At 37.8% G+C, this 27242-nt stretch overlaps 1 protein-coding gene across 5 annotated transcripts in view; it reads right to left on the reverse strand.

Moving 5' to 3' along the window:
• Positions 1 to 27242, reverse strand: part of DISP1 (dispatched RND transporter family member 1) — a 164663-nt gene that overhangs the window by 7972 nt on the left and 129449 nt on the right. For all 5 annotated transcript variants that reach the window (XM_074949211.1, XM_074949210.1, XM_074949213.1 and 2 more), the window contains 5 exons: positions 12733 to 12762; positions 7988 to 8111; positions 6521 to 6648; positions 5966 to 6063; positions 3130 to 3227 (listed from right to left, as the gene is read on the reverse strand). In XM_074949211.1, coding sequence (XP_074805312.1) covers positions 3130 to 3227; positions 5966 to 6063; positions 6521 to 6648; positions 7988 to 8111; positions 12733 to 12762 — 478 coding nt within the window. The remainder of the gene's footprint in view (positions 1 to 3129; positions 3228 to 5965; positions 6064 to 6520; positions 6649 to 7987; positions 8112 to 12732; positions 12763 to 27242) is intronic.

Here is a 27242-nt window from a genome sequence, read left to right on the forward strand (position 1 = left end):
AGCTATTATCAGCAGGAGAGAAAAAACCTTTTGTAGCAATTGAGACACCACTGACTTCCTGAGGAAACTACAATCCATCGGTGATCTTCCTGAAAACACCATCCTAGCCACTATGGATGTAGAAGCCCTCTATACCAATATTCCACACAAAGATGGACTACAAGACGTCAGGAACAGTATCCCCGGTAACGTCACGGCAAACCTGGTGGCTGAACTTTGTGACTTTGTCCTCACCCATAACTATTTCACATTTGGGGACAATGTATACCTTCAGATCAGCGGCACTGCTATGGGTACCCGCATGGCCCCACAGTATGCCAACATTTTTATGGCTGACTTAGAACAACGCTTCCTCAGCTGTCGTCCCCTAACGCTCCTACTCTACTTGCGCTACACTGATGACATCTTCACCATCTGGACCCATGGAAAAGAAGCCCTTGAGGAATTCCACCATGATTTCAACAATTTCCATCCCACCATCAACCTCAGCCTGGACCAGACCACACAAGAGATCCACTTCCTGGACACTACAGTGCTAATAAGCGATGGTCACATAAATACCACCCTATACCGGAAACCTACTGACCACTATACTTACCTACATGCCTCCAGCTTTCATTCAGACCACACCACACGATCCATCGTCTACAGCCAAGCTCTACGATACAACCGCATTTGCTCCAACCCCTCAGACAGAGACAAACACCTACAAGATCTCTACCAAGTGTTCTTACAACTACAATACCCACCTGCTGAAGTGAAGAAACAGATTGACAGAGCCAGAAGAGTACCCAGAAGTTACCTACTACAGGACAGGCCCAACAAAGAAAATAAACAGAATGCCACTAGCCGTTACCTTCAGCCCCCAACTAAAACCTCTCCAGCGCATCATCAAGGATCTACAACTTATCCTGAAGGACGACCCATCACTCTCACAGATCTTGGGAGACAGGCCAGTCCTTGCTTACAGACAGCCCCCCAACCTGAAGCAAATACTCACCAGCAACCACACAACAAAAACACTAACCCAGGAACCTACCCTTGCAACAAAGCCCGTTGCCAACTGTGTCCACATATCTATTCAGGGGACACCATCATAGGACCTAATCACATCAGCCACACTATCAGAGGCTCGTTCACCTGCACATCTACCAATGTGATATATGCCATCATGTGCCAGCAATGCCCCTCTGCCATGTACATTGGCCAAACTGGACAGTCTCTACGTAAAAGAATAAATGGACACAAATCAGACGTCAAGAATTATAACATTCAAAAACCAGTCGGAGAACACCTCAATCTCTCTGGTCACTCGATTACAGACCTAAAGGTCACAATTCTTCAACAAAAAAACTTCAAAACCAGACTCCAACGAGAGACGGCTGAATTGGAATTAATTTGCAAACTGGACATCATTACATTAGGCTTGAATAAAGACTGGGAGTGGTTGTGTCATTACACAAAGTAAAACTATTACCCCATGTTTATTTCCCCCTCCTACTGTTCCTCATACGTTCTTGTCAACTGCTGGAAATGGCCCACCTTGATTGTCACTACAAAAGTGTTTTGTTTTTTTTCCCCCCTTTTCTTTTTTTTTTTCCTCTCTCTCTCTCTCTCTCTCTCCTGCTGGTAATAGCTCACCTTACCTGATCACTCTCGTTACAGAGTGTATGGTAACACCCATTGTTTCATGTTCTCTGTGTATATAAAATCTCCCCACTGTATTTTCCACTGAATGCCTCTGATGAAGTGAGCTGTAGCTCACAAAAGCTTATGCTCAAATAAATTTGTTAGTCTCTAAGGTGCCACAAGTCCTTCTTTTCTTTTCACTGTCTTCTTGATTTTGTTAATCTAAATTTCAGTGAGATTCATTTCTTGGCACCACTGGTTGTAACATATTTCACTGCTTATATTGGGAAACTCAGAATCCTAGGCAAGCAAATATCAGCTAAAAAAAAGGGGAGGAAATTGGCTGTGTTAAGGTGACTGCCTGACAATACTGAAAAATCAATCCTTGATCAAATATCACAATCTAAAAAAACATTTCTGGTTAAATGCTTATGGCATATTTGTTAGGTTAACTGGTGATGGGAATTTTATTTGGTGAGTGGGAAAGATAATGGGCCTCTACCCAGGAAATCAACTGATCATTACTAAGATAAAATGAAAAATATATGGCCTAAGTTGTTTTCTACACCAGGTCTCTGAGTTTACAAAAAGTTACAGTTTCATTGCAATTTAAAGCACAGTGTTTTCAGCGAATGAGACGCTTATACTTGTCAGATGTATATTCAAATACATCATACCTTTTAGTTCAGAATGGACTTTGTAACGGTCAGTTAACGTCCATTATTAGTTGAAACCAGACACCAGTCTCAACTATGTGCACAGTTAACTTCTAACACATGCAAGAGCAACTATTAAATTCCCTTAGGCTGGCTGTTGCCTATATCATTTTGACTCTTTTCGGGATGAGAGCAAGGCCCTAACGACACTGAACATGGAAAAAATATCTACTAGTCCGGGTTGACAGGGACAAAGTGTCTTCTTTCATTCTCTCACGTTCTAAGGTGAAAGCAAATTTTTATTTCAGAACTATACAATCTGGCCTGCATTACTTTTGCTGTTTGCCTAGAAACTGTATTTATGTCCCTTTGATGTCTCTGATGCCAAGTTATTCTTTTTTGAGTTCATAGGGCGAAGTGACCCACTGACAGCAAGAGATGTATACAGAATATAACAAAGATGCAGACAGACTGTCTTAAGGGAAATAAAAGTAAGGGACAAAGAAATGAAATCCTTGCCTTCTTTGGGAAACAAAAAGGTTGGTGTATGATTATGAAAGGAAATACATTGCAAAAGAATAAAATATACTCTTCAGTACAGAAAGTGTTGAAGCACAGAAATAGGCTTTATCTTTAGTGAAGATCACTTGAGGTGCACAAACAGAAATTCTGATCTGTAATCTGGCAAAATTGTTTTTGAACTAGTGCCTGCCTGTGGATTGCTTAATGTGCAACAAGAAAACAACTTGAAATGCTTTCATCTAGTGGTTAGATATAAGGCACAAGGAGTTTCAAATACATATTTTCATCTGGATTAAGCAGAGTAAAGGTTTTCTTTACTTACCCTCAAATTATCTACATTGCACATTGATTTAATTGCATGCAAGTTCCACAAGTTCTCTCCTTCTGTGGAAGTAAACACCACTCGTGAGTATCGATCACCTGGAAATATAGTAAGAAAGTTTATGAATTTCTCAGGTATGTCTGATATCAGAGACTAAAACAGATTCCCGTCATTCAAAAAGTAGATAAAAATTATTTTAACTGTACGTCTTCAGAATATTAGTCTGAAGGTGGGAAACTACCTTTTTCAAGAGAGGAGATGATCTCTATCTGAAAGACTTGAGTCCTGTAAGAGCTTCAATCTCCCTCAACATCTTAAAGCTGAAAGAATTCTCTAAACTTCAGTCTCCTATTTTATTCAATTTTATACAGTTCAGAAATCCTAAAAATGTCTAGCCATGCTTATTGTCTGCCCTCTCAGATCTGACAAGTAAGACGGAAAGGTCTCAGCAGCAAACTATTATAGGTCTATCTTAATTCACAGCATATTGGTAGTGGATACATGATATAATCAGAGGCTGCCTTAGTAAAATAATACACTTGGGGATATCATTAATAATTACAAGGACATTTATAAAATGATTTCTTTGCTTTAGAGGCTGGTGACTTCAGTTGAAGTTTCTGGAAAGTCCTTGGGGCCTTTTTTTTTATTAAAAAAAATCTGTATTCTGGAAGTTATATACGTCTAATGAACACAAATTCCATTGTAAAAGAAGCTTAATTTATCAGTTTAAAATTTTGAGTTACTGAAAGCTGTTTCAAATAAAAGTAAGAGGGAGTAATGTCTTAGTGGCTACCAGAACTTTATGCTTAGCTAACCAGGAATGCATATTACACACACACCAATCTTAAGTACCTTGGAGTACAATATGGTACTTTGGGCTTCATATTGCCTGATTTTGTGTAATTTAGGGACAGACATAGAAGAAGTCCAATAATTCACATATCTTGGAAACACTGTAAGTACAACAGGTAGAACAGATGACAATACTAAAGCCAGAATAGCGGAAGCCAGACATGCCTTTGTAACTCTAAAGAAGATCTCAAGAAACAAAACTCTTGCCTTCCAAATTAAAATTTGAATATTTAACATCTTTGTAAAGTCAGTCTTACTATATGGCACTGAAACTTGTAGACTTAGTAAGGTCTTAATAACTAATAAGTTTTTCATAAACAACTGCTTTGGACGAATCCTCAGTATGAGATGGCCAAAAAACAAAAATCACAAATGAACTCTGGAGGAGGATGCAACAGAAACCTACAGGAGAGGAAATTACAGAATTAAAATGGAGATGACTAGGACATACATGGAGGAAAGACTCAAATAACACAACAAGTCTGGCATTGGACTGGATCTCCCTCGGAAAGAGGAGATGAGATAGGCCCAGGATAACATGGCAGTGCAAAACAGAAGCAGAACTGAAAGCTATCTAAATGACATGGGAAGAAGTTAAGAGGAAGAGAACATCAAAGATGGGAGACAGCGGTGAAGGCCCTATGTTCTGCCTAGTTTTGTAGTAGAACTTTAAAACATGCACTATTATGAAAAATGATTTCAACAGCCATCATCAGATTAAAAATCCTATTTTAAAAAAAGAAAATAGGCAGATCTTCTCCTACTGTCAATGAGTATAGGAGACCAAAAAAACCAGCATAAGGTGCACAAAGCAGAATTGTCACGGAAGATGGGACAAGCTTTTCTAAATGCCTTAGGAATATGAGCCACAGCCTCCCAAATCCTGCTGATCGTAAAGGCACACAGGGAGAGAAGTCAAGGAACAAAGAAGGCAAAGGGGTCCAAGATGAGAGAGCTACCATCTTGCCATTGCCTGAGTCCCCGGGGATGGTGTAAATGCTGTCATGGATGGGACTGCAGGAGTTAATGCTGCTTCAAGCAGTATTAACTTTCACATGGATTTCAAGATAGATCCTCCCACATTTGCTCTTGCTCAGGAGAGATCTGCTTGGTCTCAATTATCTCCACTCATGAAAAGAGAAAGGATGATCTGGGGCCAAATTTTCTTATCTTTGTTAGAAGACAGACCTTATAGTGTTAAAAAAAGAATTTTATAAAATCTACTTTGGTATTCACTTTTTGCCTCTCTCTCAGCTTAGACAATAGAAACAAATTAGTCACTTTCTCGTCAATTTCACATTCATGTTCTCATGCACTGTTATTAACATTTATACTGCAGTAGGCCCCAGAAGGCCCAGATCAAGACTGCGGCCCATGGGTAAGTACTGTACACACACATACCAAGACATGGTTCCTGTCCAAAAAGTGCTTACTAACACAATGCTGAAATATGTGGCTGGTTAAATGTGAAGAGGAATGTTTATTTGTTTTAAATAGCCTTCCCCCTGTATATTTTAAATTTCATGGAAATGTTTCCACTGGTCTTACGTTTTATAAAATCTAAATTTTGGGCCAGATTTGACCTCACAGATGTCCTTTAAAAATAGTGTTGCTAGAAGAATATACAAGGAAAAGTGAATTTCTGTTTTTAGATTTAAGCTGAAGTACAGATAATGCACTACTAATGTATTTAATGTATGTTAAGGTACTAACAATTAGGATTGTCAACAACTAAGACCAAAACCAAAACCTTTTAAAGAAATGCTCTATAAGAAAAGGTGAGGTGTAGTGCTTGGTGGAAACTGTTGATGAAGTTTAAAATGTGATTTCATCTAAATTTCTCAGAGCCTTATGCAAAGAGGAAAAAGGTGCATATCATAAATATAGGGAGCGAGACTTTTTTTCTAATAGTGAGACATTTCCTGTGAATATTCAATATTCCCACAATATTCAGATTTACTATTAACACCATTCCACTCACTTGGAATATCGCAGAAAAAGCTGTCTTTGTGGAAATTCCAATCTGCTTGCCTTTTCTCTCTCTCATAGTGATCATCTGACCATCTGTCATCCTGATGACTAAAATGGAGGAAACATTTTTATCTTATTTGAACACAGAATATAAGATTCTTAAAAGGAGTTTCCTAACTACTTACACATTTTATTAGCTTTGGCCAGAGAAAATAGATGTAAGTGCTCATATGACTTCAACATTCAATAACTCAGATATTCATGACACTTTTATCCTACTAGGGACCTTAAAGCATATTATCTTTATCTTAACACTTCTTGTAGTTCAAAGTGGAAAACACAAGACATTTTAAATGGTTACACTATGTGGTAGGGTAAGTTTTATCAAACCCTCTCTTCAGCCTAGTTCCATACATGAGGCCTAAGGAATATAAGGGGGGGGGGGGGAATTGTCTGATCCAATGTCCCTTCAAGTCCATGGGAGTGTACTCATTGACTTCAGGAGGCATTGGAGCAGGCTCTATTTCAGTAAGCTGAGACAATAACATAATTAAAAATTTCTTACCTTTTAGCCTGTTCATCTGCATATTTAAAAGGATAATTTGCCAATGTTGCTTTGTACCCTGTGTTTTTCACCATATTATTCCATGTGACCAATCTCTGGCCTATTGCAGTCCCTCTTGGCTCGAAACCCTAAGGCAGAACATTACAGAATTTTATTAGTACATTTCATTCCATTGCTTTAAAAGAAGAATGGAAAACATGAACATCAAAGTGACGGACAGCTATAATTAGAAAGTTCAGTTACTCCAGACATCTAGTTTAGAGGTGGATTGCTTTATAACAGGATGTTTTGACACAATAATGACCAATTGCATAGGACTTACCGGGTGGTTATAAATTCTGATGTATGTTACACACCTTCAGTAAGAAACAGTGATTGTCAATACTGCCTAACCAATCAGTAAACTGGCTCTTAGTATTTTCAGCAGATAAATGGTTTGAGCTAACTTATCTCAATTACAGAATATTTTGTAGCTTGAGTAATTATCTCTGTTGGTTATCTCTGCATGTCTCTTGTCTTTTCTCCATCCCCAGAAGAATAACTCAAAGCCTTAGAACCATTTAAAAGAAAACATTTTTCTTGACTAATGCAATTTAAAGGACTGCTGACTGTTTCAAGAAATACTAGTTTACTATATTCCATTTTTTCTGTGCAGCGGAACATTATTATAGTAGCAATATAACAACAGTAACTTTGTAGTACTTTAGGGTAGTCAAGTAAAACTCTTTCCATGAGAGTTCTAAATCCATGGTTGAGCTGGTTCAGAACAAATAAGAACGGACCCCAGTGTTTATCAGACTCAGATAAAGATTCCTTTTAGACCTTCAATATGGATAGGACTCCATCACTCAAAGGTTCTTAGGTTCCCTCTTCCTTTAACAGATCCTGGCACCCCAATCCGAAACCTAATTTAGAACGTATGATCTCCAGGACAGAGAGCCTGTCTTCTGTGACTATGTTCTAATGTGTGGGGCAAATTCACAACAATATTAAATGCATAGTAATTCAGTTGTTGGACATGTATAAGCTTTGGATAGTTGTCTGCTGGGTACTGGAATTCAAATCTAGTGGGTAACAGACTCTGATGTGCAACCACCTCTTTGTATCCCACTTCACTCTTCTGGTGTCATGATCTGCTAGGACATTTGCATTAGAAGAAATACCAGGAACTGTAAGATCTACTATGCTCTTCCATAGGATTCATTAGATAAAGCTCACTACATTTGTTAGCAGCTTCTCAACCCTTGTGAAAATATCATTGGGTCTGGACTGCAAAGTTCATAACCAAATGTCCTAAAAGCTCATGTGTGCTCAGATTTGGGGTTTTGGTTTGGGCACATCTGTATTGGAAAGCAATGTAACAAGCTCTCCAAACACTCCTTACATTACCTGTTTACCATTATTGTTGGGGAAAAGAGTACAGCCGAGAAAATTATCTGACAGTACAGGAAACTGTTGCTAACTTACCAGCAGAGGATCAGAGAAGTCTGGAAGATCTGGAACTAATATGCCAACCAATGCACACACCACTATTAACACAGTACACATGCCTAGAACCACCACAGGCCAGTCAGCTATCAGGGCTGCATAACTATAAGGAAAGAAAAAAAATATCTTAGCAAGGAAAGAGGAATTTGAAAACAAAAGAAGACAAGAACAGAATTATTTCACACCTCTCTCCTTATGGAATAAGACCCATCTAAAGCATGGTACGATTTTTTTATTGCACTTAAATGAGATTAAACTGGATCTCACGTAGATACCAGGCAAAGGTCTGAAGCCTCCACTTTCATTTTTTTTCAAATTGAAGTGAGAAACAGACCAAAACAGATGTTGTTAATCTCCAGCAAATCCCTCTCCTCTTGAAACTTCATTTGGGTTCTTGTTAGGAAAAGTCTTTTTCACCAGTCTATTGGTATTTCTTTCAAGATTTTTATAAAAATATAGATTTCAGTTTAGCATTTTTGGTGTGCTGCTGCTGCTAAGATGATTATTTCTGACTTATTCAAAAATAGATTTCTTTGGTTCACAGGTCAGGTAATGATAATTGCTACTTTTACTCAAACTATTCTGGCAACTTTGGATAAAGCACAATTAACATCATTTTAAGTCAAATTGCTTCATGAGACCAAGTATACATTATTGATTTTTATACTACTTCCTCAACTTTATAGCTCTGGTTTGGTCAGAATGTTTTCCCTGATCCGCACTACACAAGAAAATAAGTGTTTTGCATAAGCCAGAAGAACCATTTGCTTTGTAACTTAAATCTACAATTAAAAAAAAAAGTTATTCACAGCTTATTATGATAGTCGACAGAATTTGCTGCAAGTTCAAGGGTGAAAATAAACTGCAGCACCCACATACATACTCAGATTTCAGAATATATCATATCTTGCCAATAAATTCTTGGAGCAAAGAAGCTGTTACGTGCATAATTAAATATTTATCTCAATAAGAGGTTCTTGTTAAATTGACAAAAAGTGTGAAATAATAAAGCAAGAAAATGAAACCCAGAAGTACGAAGTTCACTATACAGTAATTAGTCTTACATCAGTCACTTGAAATCAAGCTCCTTGAGTTCCAAGGACAACTTCACAGAAAGGTTATACTGTCTTCAGAACAGAAGGGACAAAGTCCGGTGAGGTTTGTGATGCATTTTGAAAAAACATTTGAGTATGAATCATAGCATATTGATAGTAGCCGTACACATGTAAATATTGATCAGGACAATTTATATTCCACTTCCTCCACAATCTCCATAAAATAAAGGTTAGCTGATATTACAGCTCTCTCTGCACCTACTGTCACTACCCTGAGAGACTGTTATTCTTTTGAAAATCAGATCAGCACAACATCTGTTTGTTCTTACCTGGACCCAGTTACCCTCTGTCCAAAGATTTTCTGTCCTATTGCTAAAACAAGATCTAATACGCCTTTTTATTCAAAGGCAACAGGACAGCCTCTCTGGCAGCAGTTAACCATTTCTCTATCATAAAACCAACAGTATTCAACAATGCTGTTACTGACTGCCCTGGGAGTCCTCTGCAGCGTGCCTCAACCTGAAAAATCTTCACTTCAGCAATGAGAACGGGGTATGTTCTACAGGTTTCAGCACAGTCTTGGGAAGATTCAAGTGTTATTATGGCTTTGCCTCAGTTTCTCCATAGATAAATTTGGAATAATTTTTACCCATCTCACAGAAGGATTCTCAAGCTTAATTAGTTAAAGTTTCTAAATCTGTTTGAAGTGCAATTTGTTATTAAACAAATCATAAATGGACAACTTGCCCAAATAACCAATTGCGCAAAGTTTAAGAGAGAGGGAGTAGATGACTTAACAACATTTTTCTATTTACAAGATTCAATATTTCTATATACACCAGATTGTACATTAACTAGTTAAATGTTTGTCGAGAGCTCTGAAGACTTAAAAGTTATTTTTCACCAGTGTGTTGCCACTGCAAGAATTATCCCTTTACCCTGTTGTGTGTAGGATTCCATTCTCTGCTGAGCAGCTTGCTTTCATCTCAGTTGAGCAGAACTCTTCAATCAATAACTAACACTAAAGAAAGTTGTGGCCTATGTGACCTGTTTAAAGACTTTAATAAACCTTACATAGGAAACATTACCAGGTCTTTACTCTTGTAAAATTGTCCTATGTTTTTATGTCACTGTAGTGGGAAGCTCTGATGACCATCAGGCCTAGTGGATACCTCTTGGCCTTATGGTTTCTGCTGGCCAAGTCATCCCAGAGGGGGCCCCAGTTGTGGTCTCAATCACCCACTTGTGCTCTGATTGGTCCCCCAGAATCCAGTCAATACAGAGGAGCAGGAGAAAGGGTGCAAAGTAGGGGACCCGGGCCCACCTACTTCACTGGGTCTTGAAGCAGTGCCCTAGAGGTTATCCAAGTGTCCAGCCTAGTTACTGAGCTACCCCAAATTATGTGTTCTCCAAGGTCATTTCCTAACAGTCTGGAGCTCCTTAGTTTGGGGCATAATCATAGGCTAAGCAGACTTTTTTCAGTCTCTTAGTGTCCTGTTCAGTTAGTTAAATCTCTCTCAGAGCTTTCAACTCCTAAAGAAGGGGGCAAATCCAAGTCCCTGTGGCTAAAGCAGCTTTCACAGAGCTGTTGCTACTCTTGACACAGCTCTCAGCATCAGCCTGGCTTCCTGGCATCACATACACTCATTTCCCCCCTTTCCTAGCAATAGTGTCCTTTTAAAACTGTTCCTGAACTGAGAACACGCTATGCAAGTTGCACTTGTTAAGGGGCGCAGCCTCCCTAGACCAGCATTGCTCCACTCCCCACCCTGGTTCAGTGTCGGTCCCATCACAGTCATACACTGGATATTTGTATCAGCAATGATCACTGCAGCCAGAATAGCAAAAGGATCCATTTGAACTATGTGACAACAACATTTGTTTCAACATAATTTGCAGTCCTTGTTGGTTTTCAACTCTCTGATGTAGTCTTTGTTAATTAGCCTATGTGCTTTTTAGTACCTGGAACATGCAAATAATTTCACAGCTCACTGAAAATGCAAAAAAACGGCATGAGTATCTGTATCAAGTAGATTCACAATAATTTTAAGTAGCCTCTGACAAATCTGGAAATATCATTCCCTTTCCAGCTAGCATACATTTTTGAGATACAGTAATTAATTCTCTTTTGTCAACTTCAAAATTTCAGATTTTGGTTGTCTGAGCTTCATTTGGCACCACTAATGATGCCAGTGTAAAGCAAGAAATCGCTTCAAGTGATTTGTCCACAAACAACTGAGATCCTAAGTTGTCATCCAAAAGGAAAAGCTGGTCTCTCCACTTCTACTTATTTTGTAGCCATTGTGTGGGAGATGGGAGTTTTAAAATTAAATTGTACTTCTTGCTCTAAAACGCAAGCTGTGGATTTGACCTGAATTTAAAAAATGTGGGTGCATCGACCTGAAGATGAAAACGACTGGCCTCAGACCTCTGCCCCCAAATCAGAAAAGCAATTAAGCATCTGCTTAAATCCACCCCTAGTCAAGAAAGAGCTCAAATTTAAAAACGGCACGCTTAAAGTTACATATATGTTTAAGAGCTTTCCTGAATCAAGGCTTCAGTTTCCTGACTTATACCAGCTGATTAAACCCACCAATACATTGGTGCAACTGGCTGAAAAGAGTCAGAGGACTGGGCCAGACTGGTAAGCAAGCCATTTCTTCGGCCATTCAGTAGTCCGAATCAAGTGGAAGTGCCCACTAACCACAAAATTCATAGCTGCCTGAAATCTATTTTATGCCAAAACATCTGCTGCATTCAGTCTAGTCAGTAGTATGTTAACATTTCCTACACTGCTTTGTGGTATGGTGCTACATTTTCCTAATCTACCAAATACATATATTTGTGATTCTTTACTTGCCTCACTGCACTTCTAATGAGCTGGGAAATCGTGTTTGAATACTAAGCAATAAAATAATGCTTAGGAGTTCCCTTTGTGAATCTGTCTGTGTGCGTATAATGAGAAAAACCTGGTTCATCACATTCTGGTTGCACACAAAAAGATATATACAACTTTTCAAAATGTCTAGTTTGTGTATATTTAAGAGGTTTTCATTGTTTCATGTACAATGGAAATTTATTTGATTGGATTTATAAGCAGTATATTCACTGAACAGATCTATTATTTACTGAGGGCAATTCCTGCATGTGGATTATTCCTTTAACATGTGTTCATTTGAAATGGTATCTAATATTTCAGGTGCATGCACAATTTTGGGTAGGCCTTTCTACTTTCTTCCATTAAATGTACAGAGCCAGTACCTATGCCAAATTTTTGTTTAAGGGCAGGAAAGATTATTGCAATGCCCTCTCCTGAGCTTTTTAAATCAGGCTGTTTTATAATTATTGGTGTTAGACCAGGGAGTTTCTGGTGGTACACTCAGGAGCAGGACTGTGGTCAGCTGTGGATTCTGTGTGCCTGATGTGGGTAGTGTGCGCACACGCGCGCACACAGTATTTGAAAAGAAAAGAAAATTAAAAAAGAATCAGAAGACAACACGGGATATGTCTCCAATTAATATTATTCTTTCCTTCTGTTTTTAGAGCGAAACCTAGTCATATGCACAACAGCTGATTTTACCATACACTATCACCTGTGTATGAGACATGGTTTTCTTAACACGTGAAAGAACATGCACAAGATTTATAAGTGCTTATACGGTACCTTACCTTTTTGGTAACTTGAATGGTCTGGCTGGTCTGAAAGAAAAAAAAAAAAGAATTATTGAATGTAGGCAAAATGCACTAATACTTTTTTCCTGTGCAGTTCCAGGGAAGAAAATATTTTAAATTGGCATATTCTATCCTGGCATTATCCAGAAAAATGGAACCCAAAAAGGTACCCAAATAAAGCCCATTTCAACTGCTAATGATGTTGTTGCTTCTTTACTAGAAATCTAGCTCTACCAAAGTTATTCTGAACAGCAAGAGAGAGCAGGCACAAATGTATTGGTTGCTAATACTTGCTCTTCTTCAAATGGATCTTATTTCATGGAGTAATCATCTTCAGTATACACTTCGCATTTTAAAAAATTGTAATTAAGATGACCAAAAAGCGGTCTCTGGGGGAAAACCATAAATCCACATAAAGATTCAATATCTATGGATATGACAAACAGATGTTACAAAGATGTAACTAAAACCACAGTTTCAGGTGAAGTATGAACTTGGTTTTACTTTCTATGGTCATCTTTAATACTGTTGCTATATTCTGTAGACAGAAGACACTAACTAAAGTGACTTTTTTTTTTGCGAAAAATGGTCTCTTATAGTACTAAATTCTCAGTTCTCTGAAAGAGTACAGGTTTTCTAATTCCCACACCATGCATTAATGGCTCAGAATTTATGAGGGCTTCTGAGATTGTTCCAGGCGCAACTAAAAAAGTCAGTTTGTCTAAGAATAAGATACATTGTCTCTGCAAGAGATACTGAGTGAAATCCTGGCTCAGGGGAATGAGCTGTACCATTATAGGCATCTTTGTACAGGTATAACTGTGTTCACACTTGGGGGCTGTACTGCTTTAACTCCATATGTTTCTAAACCAATATAGTTATGGTAACAAAAACAAAGGAACAAAAACCATCTATGTATAAAACAGCCCCTAAAAAGTTAGGACTCTTTAGACCAAGCAGAAAGCACAATCTTATGTAGAATAACTTAGCATACCACTTCACACACATGCTGACCAGCACTGCTGTGATAAGAAAGGAATAATCAAAAATAAGTTTTTCAAGCAATACTCAAATTTAAAGCATAAAATAAACTACATGTTAGCATACCTATTACTGAGCATCATCAATGACACACACTCCTTACATCAGCTGTGAAGATGAAAGAACAGATAAAGCTAGACAAACTAAACCTGGTTTCTAATCTATCTTTTAAGCATCATGGCTAAGTCTTTGTGGTCTGGGTCAAATGATACAAAGAATAACTACAACTCTTAACTACTTAATTCCTGTATCAAAAGATAAATTAAAATGACACAGCATTTTGAATGTAACTGTACTTTAGAAATACAAAAGGAATCACAAGAAAACAAACGTTTTCATTTTATAACCAAAATAGGGCTAAAAGGCATAAGTCCTTAAAAAACAAAAACAAAACTAAAAACTTTATAGACAGATATGTTTTATTGTTTTTAGAATATTTAATAAAGCATTTATTTTCCTACTGCTGTGCTACATTTTGATTAAACCCAAGCCGACAACTTCAAGAAGTTGAACACACATTTGTAAATGATCATGGAATTCGTCACTATTGATGGAGCAGGTGCTCGTAATTCCCAGAATTTATAGGGAAAACGGAAAGTCTCATTGCATTTGGTGCTGAACAAATTCGGAGACTTGACGTAATGGAGGACTTGAAAAATCCATCTGCCACTGGAGAGTAAGCAGCTTTTCCTGGCGCGTAGAAGAACCTATGCCAAATTCTGCAGAATTTTACTTTTCCTTTGACTTAATTAAACAAAGAGTTTCTATCCCTTGCTGTTGTGAAGATTAAATGCATTTCACATTTGGAAGGTTAACAATGCAGTGCTATCTTGCTGGGTCTGGAGAGAGAGAGAGAGAGAGAGAGAGAGGACTGTAGTACCCCTCTCTGCTGCTGCTGGTCATGCTCCTCAGAGTTCTCCTATGATTTAACAGAGTGAAAACAGACTTGATTGTTGTTAGCTTTTACTGCTGCTATTCTGAAAACTGTGGGCAACCATCAAACTGACATCCTATCGATTGTACTACTCCTTGAGAAAGCTATGAGCAGCAGTGGAAACAGGCAGCAGAGCTATTAACTCGGATATAAATGGGGGAATATAGATTAGCAAACATTGCTCTGTGTTAGCAGCCAGGAAGCTGGAGGGAAATGGTAGAATGGCAGAATGCCCAGTGTCCAGCTACAATAGCCAGGAAGCTGAGGAGGCATTGTGGAGTCCCTTACCTATGCAGAAGATAGGAGGCTTTAGGATGGGAAGGAGAAGAGAATAACTGCTCCTTCCCTCCAGCAGCCAAAGGGGGCTGGCACATTTGAAACCTTCCTTTTAGCTGGAGGGTGATATGAAAGATGGAATCTCTAGGAGGGATCTAGGAATCCCTAAGCAGGATCTAGTAGGAATCTCATCACCCTTCCCCATTTCTAGGAGTAGAGGGACTGGACTTCTCACCATGGTACTACCTCTGGACAGTAGGGCCTTCCCATCTTTCACAATGGAGTCTGGAAAGTAGATTAAGTTATCTGGCAAATAGGTGCCTGCAAAAAAATTTTAAGCCTTGATGTAACAACCTTGATCTAGATTCAAATCTTCCAGCCTATATGGCAAACTCCATCAGTCAATCATTGGGCTTTTATTGTCTCTGAAAAGCACAACACGCATATAAATCTCTATATAAATATTAAAAGAAAAAAAAACATCTCCATGGAAGAAGTTACGATAGGGTATCATTTTTCCACCTACATTAGAGACCTACTTAGAACATCAATTTTATTTATAGGTTTCTCTGTCGTGTTCATTATTGTAGCATATAAGCATCACACAAACAGTAAACCTGCACTTATTCTTTCAACATCCAGAGGGAACGGTTATAATTCCCTATTTACAGATCAGGAACTCAAACAGAGAGATTAAGGCCAAAATTATCACATGTCCACTAACTTTGGTTGTCCAGTGTGAGAAACTTAAAACAGAGATGCTGAAAAGTCTCAACTTCAGCTGAGGTCAATGCAGTTACCTCTGAAAAAAACATCAAATTAGAAACCCAAAATTTGTAGCATCCAAAACTAGTGGACTCTCTTGAAATTTTATGCCTAAGTGACTTGCCCAAGATCACACAGGAATTCTGTTGCAGAGTTAGGAACAGTTCCCAGATCTACTCACTCCCAGTACAAGACCATCCCTTCCTCTTTCAGCCCAATTGGTAGACAGCGTGGCTGAGTGCTCTGAATGTGGTATGGACAAAGTTCTGCAGACCACTCTCAACGTATCACCAATATATGAAGAGGTTTCTACTCAAAATCATTTGAATCAGAGTTGAGTAGCAATAAGACCATGTATGAAAAGAAATGTTCACGTAAATCAACAAGCTTTTGGATTACCTCAAAGCCAAAAGGCTTATAAACAAGAACAAAGGGCAAATTAGCTAGAAAGCTATAATTAAATGCTGTAGAATTTTTCAGAATGACAGCCACTCTCAATTTACGGTATCGTTCCATATAACTATACAAATTATGAACCTTTAGCTTCATTCATGTAATAAAAAAGGTCAAAGCTTTGGTGGCATGATCAGCTCTTTGAGTAGAGGGCTGAGGGAAGAAAATTAAGGAAAGATTTTTCAACTCAGGTTGAAGTGCAAGAGACAGGTGGATATCTACACTCTTAGCTTTAGTACATTGACCCCATGGCCAACCAATTTCTAGCCTTTAGAAATAAAAGATCTGCATTTCAATGCACGTTCTGTCACCTGTGAAAATGAATTTCATTCTCTAATCTGGACATAATTACAAATAACTGAACCACCACACTATTTGGCACAACTGGCAGCATGTAACCCAGAGAGATCGGTCTGGTATTGGAACAGTATGAGCTATTGCAAGCAGATTTGTGATGTGTTGGCAGGGTTATGTAGAGAAGTTTGCCAAGCACCTGCCTGACTCGCATCAGTTCCAACAGGCTTCACTTTAATCAGCAGATAATTAAACCATAAAAACAGAAAAATTAATTAAGTAGCTGCTCTGTAGGGACAAATACTCTCCTCTCCACAAAACTGGCTTTCCATTGGAGTGCTCCAGAGAACAGAGCACTCCCCTTTCCCCAACCACTCCACCTACCTCAGGCTGCAGAGCTGCTGCAATAGTTTCCATGGCAGCTACCCCCTCTCCTCAACCCTTAGCTGGTTCATCTGGGTACCATGGCCACACCTCTACCCTTGTCCCCAAAATACCCCCGGAAGGTGGTCTGGTTGGAACAATGTATTGCTGAAGTATGCTATGACACCTTCCCAGCAGAACTGCAACAGCATCTGCTGCCTGTTCCGTCAGACAAGGCTGGATAGGGAACTGTGTTCGTTTTGCATCTGTCTCATAATTAGGGCTCACTGAGCATTTCCATTATAAGGCTATCGTGAGGAGTCTTTTTCCTAGGAAAAAACCTCATTTTCTTTTATACGGAACAAAAAAACCCCTCCAACTTTAATATCTTTGTGAAAAAACGCCTCAAACCCACATTTCCCTTCTGTTTCCTCTCTCCTCAAAGTATATTCAGAGCTGAACAAATGACGATGATTAAGTCCTTCAAGTCTGGAAAGGTTAAAGGTCACACCTGCTATCAAACTGTTTTCTTTCAAAAGGCATGCATAAAAAAAATTCTGTGTACACCAGAATGAATTCCAGCAGTGTAACCAATACCTTGCAGCTGTTATAATATCTTTATTACACTGGTCAGTAGGAAAAGTTATCCCCACAAACTTCACTAAAAAATTCTTTCGTTCTGCCCTAAAATACAGAAATGCATAGCAAAATGGATCTTTCCTTCTTAATTAATTAATCCTACTGTGGGTAGTTTTTAAAGCACTGTACTTCTATTTAATTCATTTATGTAACTCTATTGAACTCTAAAGAAAGTTTTGGTGAAGAAAAAGATTGCTCATCAATCTTCATGAGAAAGGAACTGTAGGTTTTGTAAGAACTTCACTGAACACACTAACAGTGTACGTAAGTTACCCATATGAGAAAGCCTAACTGGAGAGGATTCAAATTCAACTCAAAGCTAAAATACCTCTGTGCTTAGCACAACAGGGGTAATGCTGAAAAGTGATACAGCAAGGATTTAAGATAGGACAATGCAGGATTGAATTGCTGCATCACAACACTAGTACAATTGCAGTAAACCCTATGGAAAAAACTGAAGAGGGGACCTTGTGGTAGACCTGAACTCCTCCACAATTTACTGTGAGCCCTCCACCATGGTAGTTGCAGCCCTCATACCCCATTCCATCCTTCCCTAATGGTCCACCAGAGGCACAGGATACCATTCACAGAGCTGTTTTAGGCTGTGTGCCTAAAACGAAAGCACAATGCAGCATTAGAAAGATTCCCTCTGCAACCTCGACTAGCAATTTAGTTTTTATTTTAAACAGCAGGGAGCAGAGTGTTCTGCCATATTCTGTCTCCAATGCTCTACAAGGGAGCCAAAGTCTGTTCTTAGTTACACCCAGGTATTCCCATAGACATCAATGGAGTTGCACAGGTGTAACAGAGGGGACAGTTTGGTCCCCAAACTCTTAGCCTTTGGATATAACAAAAGTATTATTAATTCACATCACGTCTCTAACTTTTACCTGGACACTTCCTTGCATAAAGCAGTGCTGCATTAGCACGTGCCTCACTACAGAATCATAAAAATGTAGGGCTGGCAGTGACCTCCAAAGTTTATCTAGTCCATTCCTTGTGCTGAGGCTGTATCAAGTTTATCCAGACTATCCCTGACAGGTGTTGGTCAAACTTATTCTTAAAAACCTCCAATGGTGGAGATTCTCCAGCTGGACCCAGGACAGACCCCAGAAGCACCCCACTAGCTATGGCCTCCCAGTTTGGCAGTGAACCATTGATAACTACTCTGAGTACGGTCCTTCAGCCAGTTATGCACCCACCTTATAGTAATTTCATCTAGACCACATTTCCCTAATTTGTTCATAAGAATGTCATTTGGGACTGTGTCAAAAGCCTTACTAAAAGCAAGATGGATCAATATGGAACTGTGCTAAATGAATTTAATGCTCATCAATAAAAGTTATGCATGGTTTGATGCTTTTAGCAATCTCTTTGGTTCTTTGACCTAAAGTGCGTTAGAGGAAAACAATTTGCAGGAAACCCAAACGTGTTTAAGGACATGTGGTGCTCCTTAAAATTACATAGAGCTTTTTTCTCAGCCCTCCCATTGCACTTCTAGGTTGGGAGAAACTCTTTTTACCCCACAGATAGGAACGGTCATACTGGATCATTAGTAGATGCTCAAGGAGGTGCTAGAAATGCTACAGAAGGCCGGTATGGATTAACCAACCCACAAGGCCACAGGAAAATTAGCAAAATAGGCTGTGGTTTGAAACCTGTTTAGCCAACAAATTTTTCACTTTAAAAAGAACTTTCCACAGTGTAGACAGTGTTAATTGTGTTTAAAAATGTGTTCGCTGGGTTGACAAATGACCAGTCAGCATTTTTTTTAAAAGCATACCTTGCCCTTTCTATGCTAATGTTTAAAAATCTTGTTGGTTAAAACCTGTTAGCTACACACATTTCAAAACACAACCTACTATAGGCATAGACAGTTCCTTCCAAAACATTAAAAAAAAATTATATTATAACTATAGATATTCTTGTTACCCACGTAAGTGTTCAAACCTTCTCCAAATCCTGTTAAGTTCCTGACCTTTTCAAATGTTACCTTGTGATAATTAATTGAATGTCCCCTCATTAATGTATTATTAGAAAGAGTGAACAGAAGTTCCTGACCCACATTCTCTACACCATTTGTTAATTTGTATGCTTTTATTAGATTCTCTCTCAATTGTCTCCTCTTCAAGATAAACAGTTCCAGTTTATTCTATTTCTCTTAAAGAGAATTTTTCCATGACGGACTATTCTTGTCACTCATTTCTGAACCTCATCTTTTTTTGCTCTATCCTTTTTGAGCTGGGATGACAAGAAATGAACACAGTATTCCAAAAGGGGAGATATTAATGATTTATATAGCATTTTATTTTTAGTACTAGTCTCAATCATATTCCTTATATATCCGAAGATTTTGTTTGCTTTTTTTTTTTTTTTTTTTTTTTCCAAATGGCTGCCCCACAACCACCCAACGAGTTTATTAAGCTTTTCGCTGTGATGGTCAGGTCTCTCTGTCCAAGTTGTTACAGCTCACTTGGAACTCAGTAAGGTACATGAGTAATTCACATTATTCCTTTATATGCACATTGCTTTGCATTTGTCAGCATTTACTTTAACTACAGTCATGTTTCTCGTTTAGCTAGCATGGTTAGTCTCTCTGAAGGTCCCCCAGTCTTGACTAATCTAAACAGCCATATGTCATCTGCTAATTTTGACACTTCATTCTTCAACCCTTTCCCCTGATCATTAAACACCAGCCTTAGTTTAATCTAGTGGCACCCCACCATTATCCTTTCACCAGGAGAACTGACCATTTAAGCTTGTTTCCTCTCTCTTAGCCAGTTTATGATCCAGTCCATTATTTTGCCTCTCACTCTTTGTTTCCTACAATGACGCTTCAAAAGGGTGCTAAAACAATACTGCTTTATACTTTTGCCATAGAAGTCACACAGATATAGAGAACTGGCATCTAGTTATTCCTGGCAAATCTTATAGATGGTGGGACAAGAATATGGGTTCGGTTATATTTGTGTACAGTCCCTTAGTACAATGGGGGTCTGTCCCATGATTAGGAATCCTATGTACTACTGCACAAAATATAAACAAACAACAATTAAAGGAATTTACGTACCCAAAAAGGCTTAGTCTACAAAATTATTCTCAAAGTAATTTTAGCCACTAACAAAGAAATGTCCAGAGCCCTTCTGTTCCCACCCCACATAACTAAGGTAAAACAATTGTTTAAAACTATTGTTCAAGCTGAGCAGAGCACATATCTGTCTATCTAGAATCCCAAATGCCCCCCCATCATTGAAATATCTTAAGCATCTCCCAAACATTTATGGACTTCTCCTTAACATATCTGTTAAACCAGAAAGTGTTATTTCTATTTTACCAGTGGGGAACTCAGAGACAAGTTAAGTGATTCACTCAAATTTATATAAGACAACTATGGGAGAGTAAGGAATGGAATCCCCTTTCCTTCCTAACATGAACCTCAAATAAATCTTTATTTATGCAGGCCTAATAGTAAACAATTGGATCCTAAGCATCTCATCACTTGAGACACTTAAAATAAATCTAGACAAAACACAGATATCATATTGAATGGGACAATCCTGTACGGGCAAGATAATGGCTAGACCAATGGCTTCCGATCTGTAGTTCAGAGAGAGTTGGCTGGTCAAAGTGCTGGCTGTTCTCCTTGGCTTCAGCTACTAGGTTACACCAAAAGTTGAAAATACATTAAATATTTTCCACATAAACAATTGCTGCAATTGCAATAAGGATATTAAGTGATCACCAGTAAGATGGTCCACCTGATAACAAATAGCTGAGAAGGCGGTCCATGAGAATCACTATAATGAGATGTAGTCCACTGTCAGAGACAGTTTAAGAACCCAGAAGTTAGACAATTTAATAGGTCTTCTCCAGCTCCAATTTCTGTGATTAAGGTCAAAGACCATTTATACTTTACTGAATGAGTCCCTCACCTCCATCTTCCTACGGCAACAACTTGCGTCACTGCATTTCACTTTGCTCTGAAGTTCACTCTTAAGAGAGTCAAAATATTAAGTTACAAATAGCTATACTTAATGAAAGACTTATCAATAGAAAGACTCCCCTGTTCAAGGATTATGAAGCAGTTAACACCGGCATTTTATTTTGCCCAAGGGAAGTTCTCCCTTTTGTTGGTAGATCTGGTTACAAGTAGTGATAAAACATAGCTTTTTATCATCTACTACACTGAGGGATAAGCTAAAACCCTGCAAGACAGAACTAGATCTGCACCACAGTGTACATCTTCCATCAGGACTTACAACAGAAGCTAAATCCCTACTGGGAAAATAATTATGCTTTCAGCATACTGTTCACCATCAGAACCACTTCAATCGTTTTTAAATGGTTTTTTTTGGTGATTAAACTGGAAACAACATCTGATCATTTAAACTATCATTTAATTTAATGATTAGATCAAGTTACCCTAAAATGTTTAACAAACAATACTGATTTAACTTTCTGTTATACCCTTCTTTGCTTCTAATCACAGACTGGCTCTTGAAACAGTTTAACCACGTGATGTTTGCACCCTTGATTTGTGCTTAGCTTTGCTTATTTAGACCTAGAAAAAGACAACACACAGCAGAACATTGCACCAATGTTGTAAAAGTTCTCAAGATGCTGAATTCTTCATTTGATAACTACTTTTGTTTTCCCTTTAGCAGAAAGCATTAAGAAAGGCGCAGACAAACTTCTGATCAACTTAAATGTACATTTACAAGCAGTAATCCAGAATGCTTTTGTTTCTCTCTCTCATGTTGTTAGGATGGGTCTTAAAATAATACTAACTAAAGGTTCATCTGATCACAGGTTAAGGCAGTGATCTTGCAAAGACTTACACATGTGCTAACCTTTATGCATATGAATTATTACTTCAATGAGATAGTTCACATGCATTAAGTGATTCATGGATGCAAGTCTTTGCAGTATAGAGGCCAAAAATCAAATTTCTTTACAACTGTGACTAAAATATACATAGCATGTCATATTTTTACAACTGAGACATCCAGACTTAAGGGGTCTCATGTTTTGCTTGTATTCTATCCCAATCCTCAGATTATTTGGGACGTCTTGCCCTACACTCACAGTAAATGTGAGCAACTAAAATTGCCGATTTCTGCAAGGGAAGGAAGTGCAATTAAGAGAATCAACAAAAAAAAGCTACACTCTCTAAATGCTGCTTGCTACCACGGATGACTTTGCCAAGGAAAATTCTGCTCTGGTGAGTTAGTGTAGCAAACATATTGGGAGAAATCCTGGCCCTACTGAAGTCCATGGCAAAACTCCACTAATGTCTTTCTGGTAGTAAACCTACATTAAATCCATTTGGCAGTTTACTGACCCGCTTTTGAAAAAGCTAAACCACTTTAGACATCTACTGATCATGAGCTTTCAGTTGATGGCATGACATGAAGATTGGTTCAGCAGGAAAATAGGTTTCTGATGGGCAAACAGATGTGTGAAGAGTTGAATGAAAGAATATACCAGTTTTGTACATGCTTAATTTGAGCTGGATATTTTTATTTTGATATTTAATGTCAGAGTGTAATTATATACTATTTTTAAAATTAAAGCTTATATAATGTTCAGAAATACATACCCCATAGATTACTTTTAAATCTAATTCTCACATAAATGCTCCAAACTTTCTTTCATGCTGCCCCGTATGGATAAACATCCTTCCTGAATTTATTTGTAAGGCCTCCGTCTCTGTATTTAAGCTCCTAGGAGACTCATTTTTGCCATGCTGACATCTGATTTATACTGAGATCCCTAAAATAATTAATTAACCTTTCCACACTTCCCTTCCATGTTCGCTAAGGAAAGACCAAGCATCACCTCATCCATTCTGTTTGCTGGTTGTGCCCCTTCCCCCAGTTTATAGTCTGTTTGACTGCCTTTATATGGTGAGCATGCTGGGACAGAAACCATGCCTTTTCTGTCTGGTAGGCCACCCAGCATATTGTGGGTGCTAATATACAAAACCCTACACACCATGGATTTTATTTTCCCTCCATCTCCCTTTCACTATAGAACCTAGATCTCTGAAGATATATTCTGAGATAATAGTATATCACATTAAATGTTTTCCAAACAGCTGCTCTCCAAACAGGGCAACCACTTTTAAAGACAATTCTTATATACACAACAAATAAGAACATTGCCAACAACACGGTTAAAATGTCTCATCACAGTTAACCATATCTGTAGTAATATTCTCAATGACAGAATTTATAAATTTAGTGCAAAGTAATTTCTTCTTCCTAAGGCCTAAATGAAGTTTATATATTTCTTTTCAAATGGCACTAAAAGCAAAGCTACACAATGCTTTGCAAGTTAAACAAAAGTTTTGAACTATTCAGGAAGACAATAAAAAGGCTTTTTATAATACCATCATGAATCACTATTTGAAAACAAGCCAATAACTAATTTGGAGCAGACTAATATTATTTCAAGATCCTTCATAAGTCCGAAGCCATTTGTCTTATTTCCTTTCTTTATAATTACAGTGAAATTAACAGATCTGTTCTGGGACTTAAATGATTACTGGAGTAGTTTTCAGCAGCTTTTTTGGCACAAAGTTACTTCCTTACAAAATGTTATTTATATAAATATACATATTAAAAAACTAAGCTGTTATTATACTTCCCAGTTTAATGTAGCAATGTAAGGTCATGCTCACATCTTGTATGCCTCTGATGGACAGGAAACGAACATGACCTAACAAAACACGATATACATATGCGGGGGTGGGGGTGTGTGTGTGTGTGGGGGGGGATGATCTATCAAATGACACCAGACAGGACAAAACGGATGTATGTGAGCACATATTTTAATAAATGTATTTCTAAACAATTTCTAAAGGTTTTGCACTATTTTATTACAAGCTAAACTGATTCAAATGAAGCATGTACAAGTTTGACTCTGGAATCAGGAGGCTACAGATTTTCCATGTATTAGTACTTCAGCTGGTACATGCTTCAGGCTTCCTTCCTGTGCAGATGCAAGGACATGTGAATTAGTTGTCAAAGGGTCCACTTCTATCTATTGCACAGCCCTGCAGGTGTGGTAAACTTTGATCCAAGTCTTTTTGAAGACAGGCAACAATCTATTAGAGTTACTTCCGAAGTGCTAAATCGTTTAGACACATTATGGAGATGGGAAACATTACCTTTCTGTATTATTAAATCTTCTTTAAAAACACTCTGGCTTTACTTCAACAATTTTGTCCCCAGTTCAACAAAGCACTTGTATGCTTGAAATTAAGCATGTACTTAAGTGCTCACCTTAATAAGAATGGACTTAAGCATGTGCTTTAATGTTTTGCCAAATCAGGGTCTTTAAGGCCACATTCTGACATAAATACACGAGCATAGCTCCCATTGAAGTCTATCGTATTTACATGAGTATTTGAGGGTAAAATTTCACCTTATGGACTTTATAATCCTATGTATATATCTACTCATGAGACTATGCACTGAAGGCAAACTCATACCAGTCTGCCCAGGAAGCCGTCTTGCACTCAATATTACTCACATGAGCAATATTAGCTACAATGCAAATGTAACCCACCCTTTGTGTTGGATCCAGAGGATGATTGTCAATTAGAGACCAACCACAGAGCCTAGACCTTTATCTCAAGCTGTTGAAACTCATGCTTTTTAAGCACAGAAGTTCTCTGGTTCAATCCCTACTGTCAGTCAAAATGGTGGTTATGAACATTTGCATGAGCATTTACATATAAATTCACATCTGTTTAATGAAAATAAATCTTTGAAAGCCATTTTGGATTCTCCACAACATAAAACGAGTTTGAGATTATAGTCATGTAACCATTAATATGTAAATGTGCATACAGACAATTTGTACAGGAAGCCAATAATTCAATGGACAGTTTAACCTAAGTAAACTGCATTTCTGCTTAGGATTTTCCACAGTCATCCCACAGAGCTATTCTGATATTAGAATTTTTAGAGCCACGGTTACATTAATTTTTTTTTTAATAGCAGCATATAAAAATGCATATTCAACAGCAGTACTACAACATTAAAGTGACTTAATGTACCCATTTATTTTGTATTAAAAAAAAAAGGCTTCTCTAATCCATTGCTGACTTTGCCTATTAAATTCACTCATCTTGTTCAGACATCATCTACTTTATTTCCTGAGAAGAAATTCATTATTTGAATCTGGTTTGCTTATTAAGAAGCAAGTGAGAAAAAATTCAGGACTTGGTGAAAACTTCAGTGGTTCAGTATTTTATTTATGGAAAAGAATAAAAACAGTGCTAGATTACTGGATAAACTAAAGAAAACAGGATTAATGTAATCAGTGTTTGTCAGCATAAAAAAAGCTATGAGAAGAATAAAAAGTCAGCATAAAACCATCTGTCAATGGAATCAACTAGATACACAATGATCTTTTAAATTATAACATAATAAGAATTCTGCAGAAGTATTCTCTTAAGGGATATGCCAGTGAATACTGGAAATGTGAGAGAGAAAATAATTTGATCATTGTTTCTAATGATCCTTTTCTTAACATGCATGAAATTTTTACAGTTTTATTAAAAGGCAAACAGAAGGCTGCAGATTCCAATCACACATAACTCAAATTAGATTCCGTGGTCTAGTCACCAAAATTTTGTTTTCCACAAAATTCTATAATGCTGCTTACAGTTGGCATTCACTAAATCACTATTCTGTGGTCTGCTAATTAGTATATGGGACTGGAAGTAAGGAAAACCAGGTTCTGTTCACAGCTCTGCTACCAATTTGCTATGTAAAATTGGGGAATTAATTGAGGACAGATCATGATATCCTTACTCACAGTTAATAGTACCTTACACTAGGAGTAGTCTCACTGGAATCAATAAGAATACTTGAGAAGGTACTGAACATGAGTAGAGGCTTCACAATGTAGCCCTCAGTCTCGGCTCTCCAAAGGTGATTTAGGCTCCTAACTTCCACTGAAATCAATGGAAGTTTGCAGCCTAAACACCTTTCACAATCTGGGTCTTCGTGCCTCAGGTTCACTTATCTTAATGTTTACAGGTAGGTAATTACCTAAACAAGTGTGCTGTAAGATGTAAATTGTTTGTAAAGAGTTTTGCGGTCCTACAGTAAAAGACTACAGATTTTTATTATTGTCCCTCAAACTTTCCAGTTTACAATCCTTTTATAGGTCTTCTAATAACTACCATTTTCCCAGGGCAAAAATAGGTCTTAACATTGTTTGCATAGTTTTCGTTTTCTTTAATCATACATGCTTGAGACAGAGAATTGCTTGTATGATAGCTGTAAGGAAGGCAGACAAACTGTGTAATAAAACAGGCACCAGAGTGGAAAAAACTATGTTGCAGATTAAAAGGATTCTATATTTTTAGATTTCCAAGGTTTGTACACTGAAAGAACCAAAGACTGAAAAACTGTTTCCATGAGGAACAATCGACAGTTTATTCCTTTAGACGATACAAAGATGAAAAAAGTGAGCATTCATAATATAAATGACCAGATTGCTATGGCTCTAATTAATGTCAAACCTTTTGTCATCTCACTTAATTATCATAATGAGCAACTTATTAGAATTCCCATATAACGCCTACAATTTATTTTTGTTATCACCCTTTAACACACATTGCACCTCCGAACTAGAAACAAAATAAAGTTCAGTTTCCAGTATAATTCATATTTGTAAATACTCAGCTAAGTAAATCATGTCATGCGTACTCTCAAAAAAATGT

The sequence above is a fragment of the Natator depressus genome, chromosome 3 (assembly GCF_965152275.1).
Source record: "Natator depressus isolate rNatDep1 chromosome 3, rNatDep2.hap1, whole genome shotgun sequence".
Taxonomy (NCBI): Eukaryota; Metazoa; Chordata; order Testudines; family Cheloniidae; genus Natator; species Natator depressus.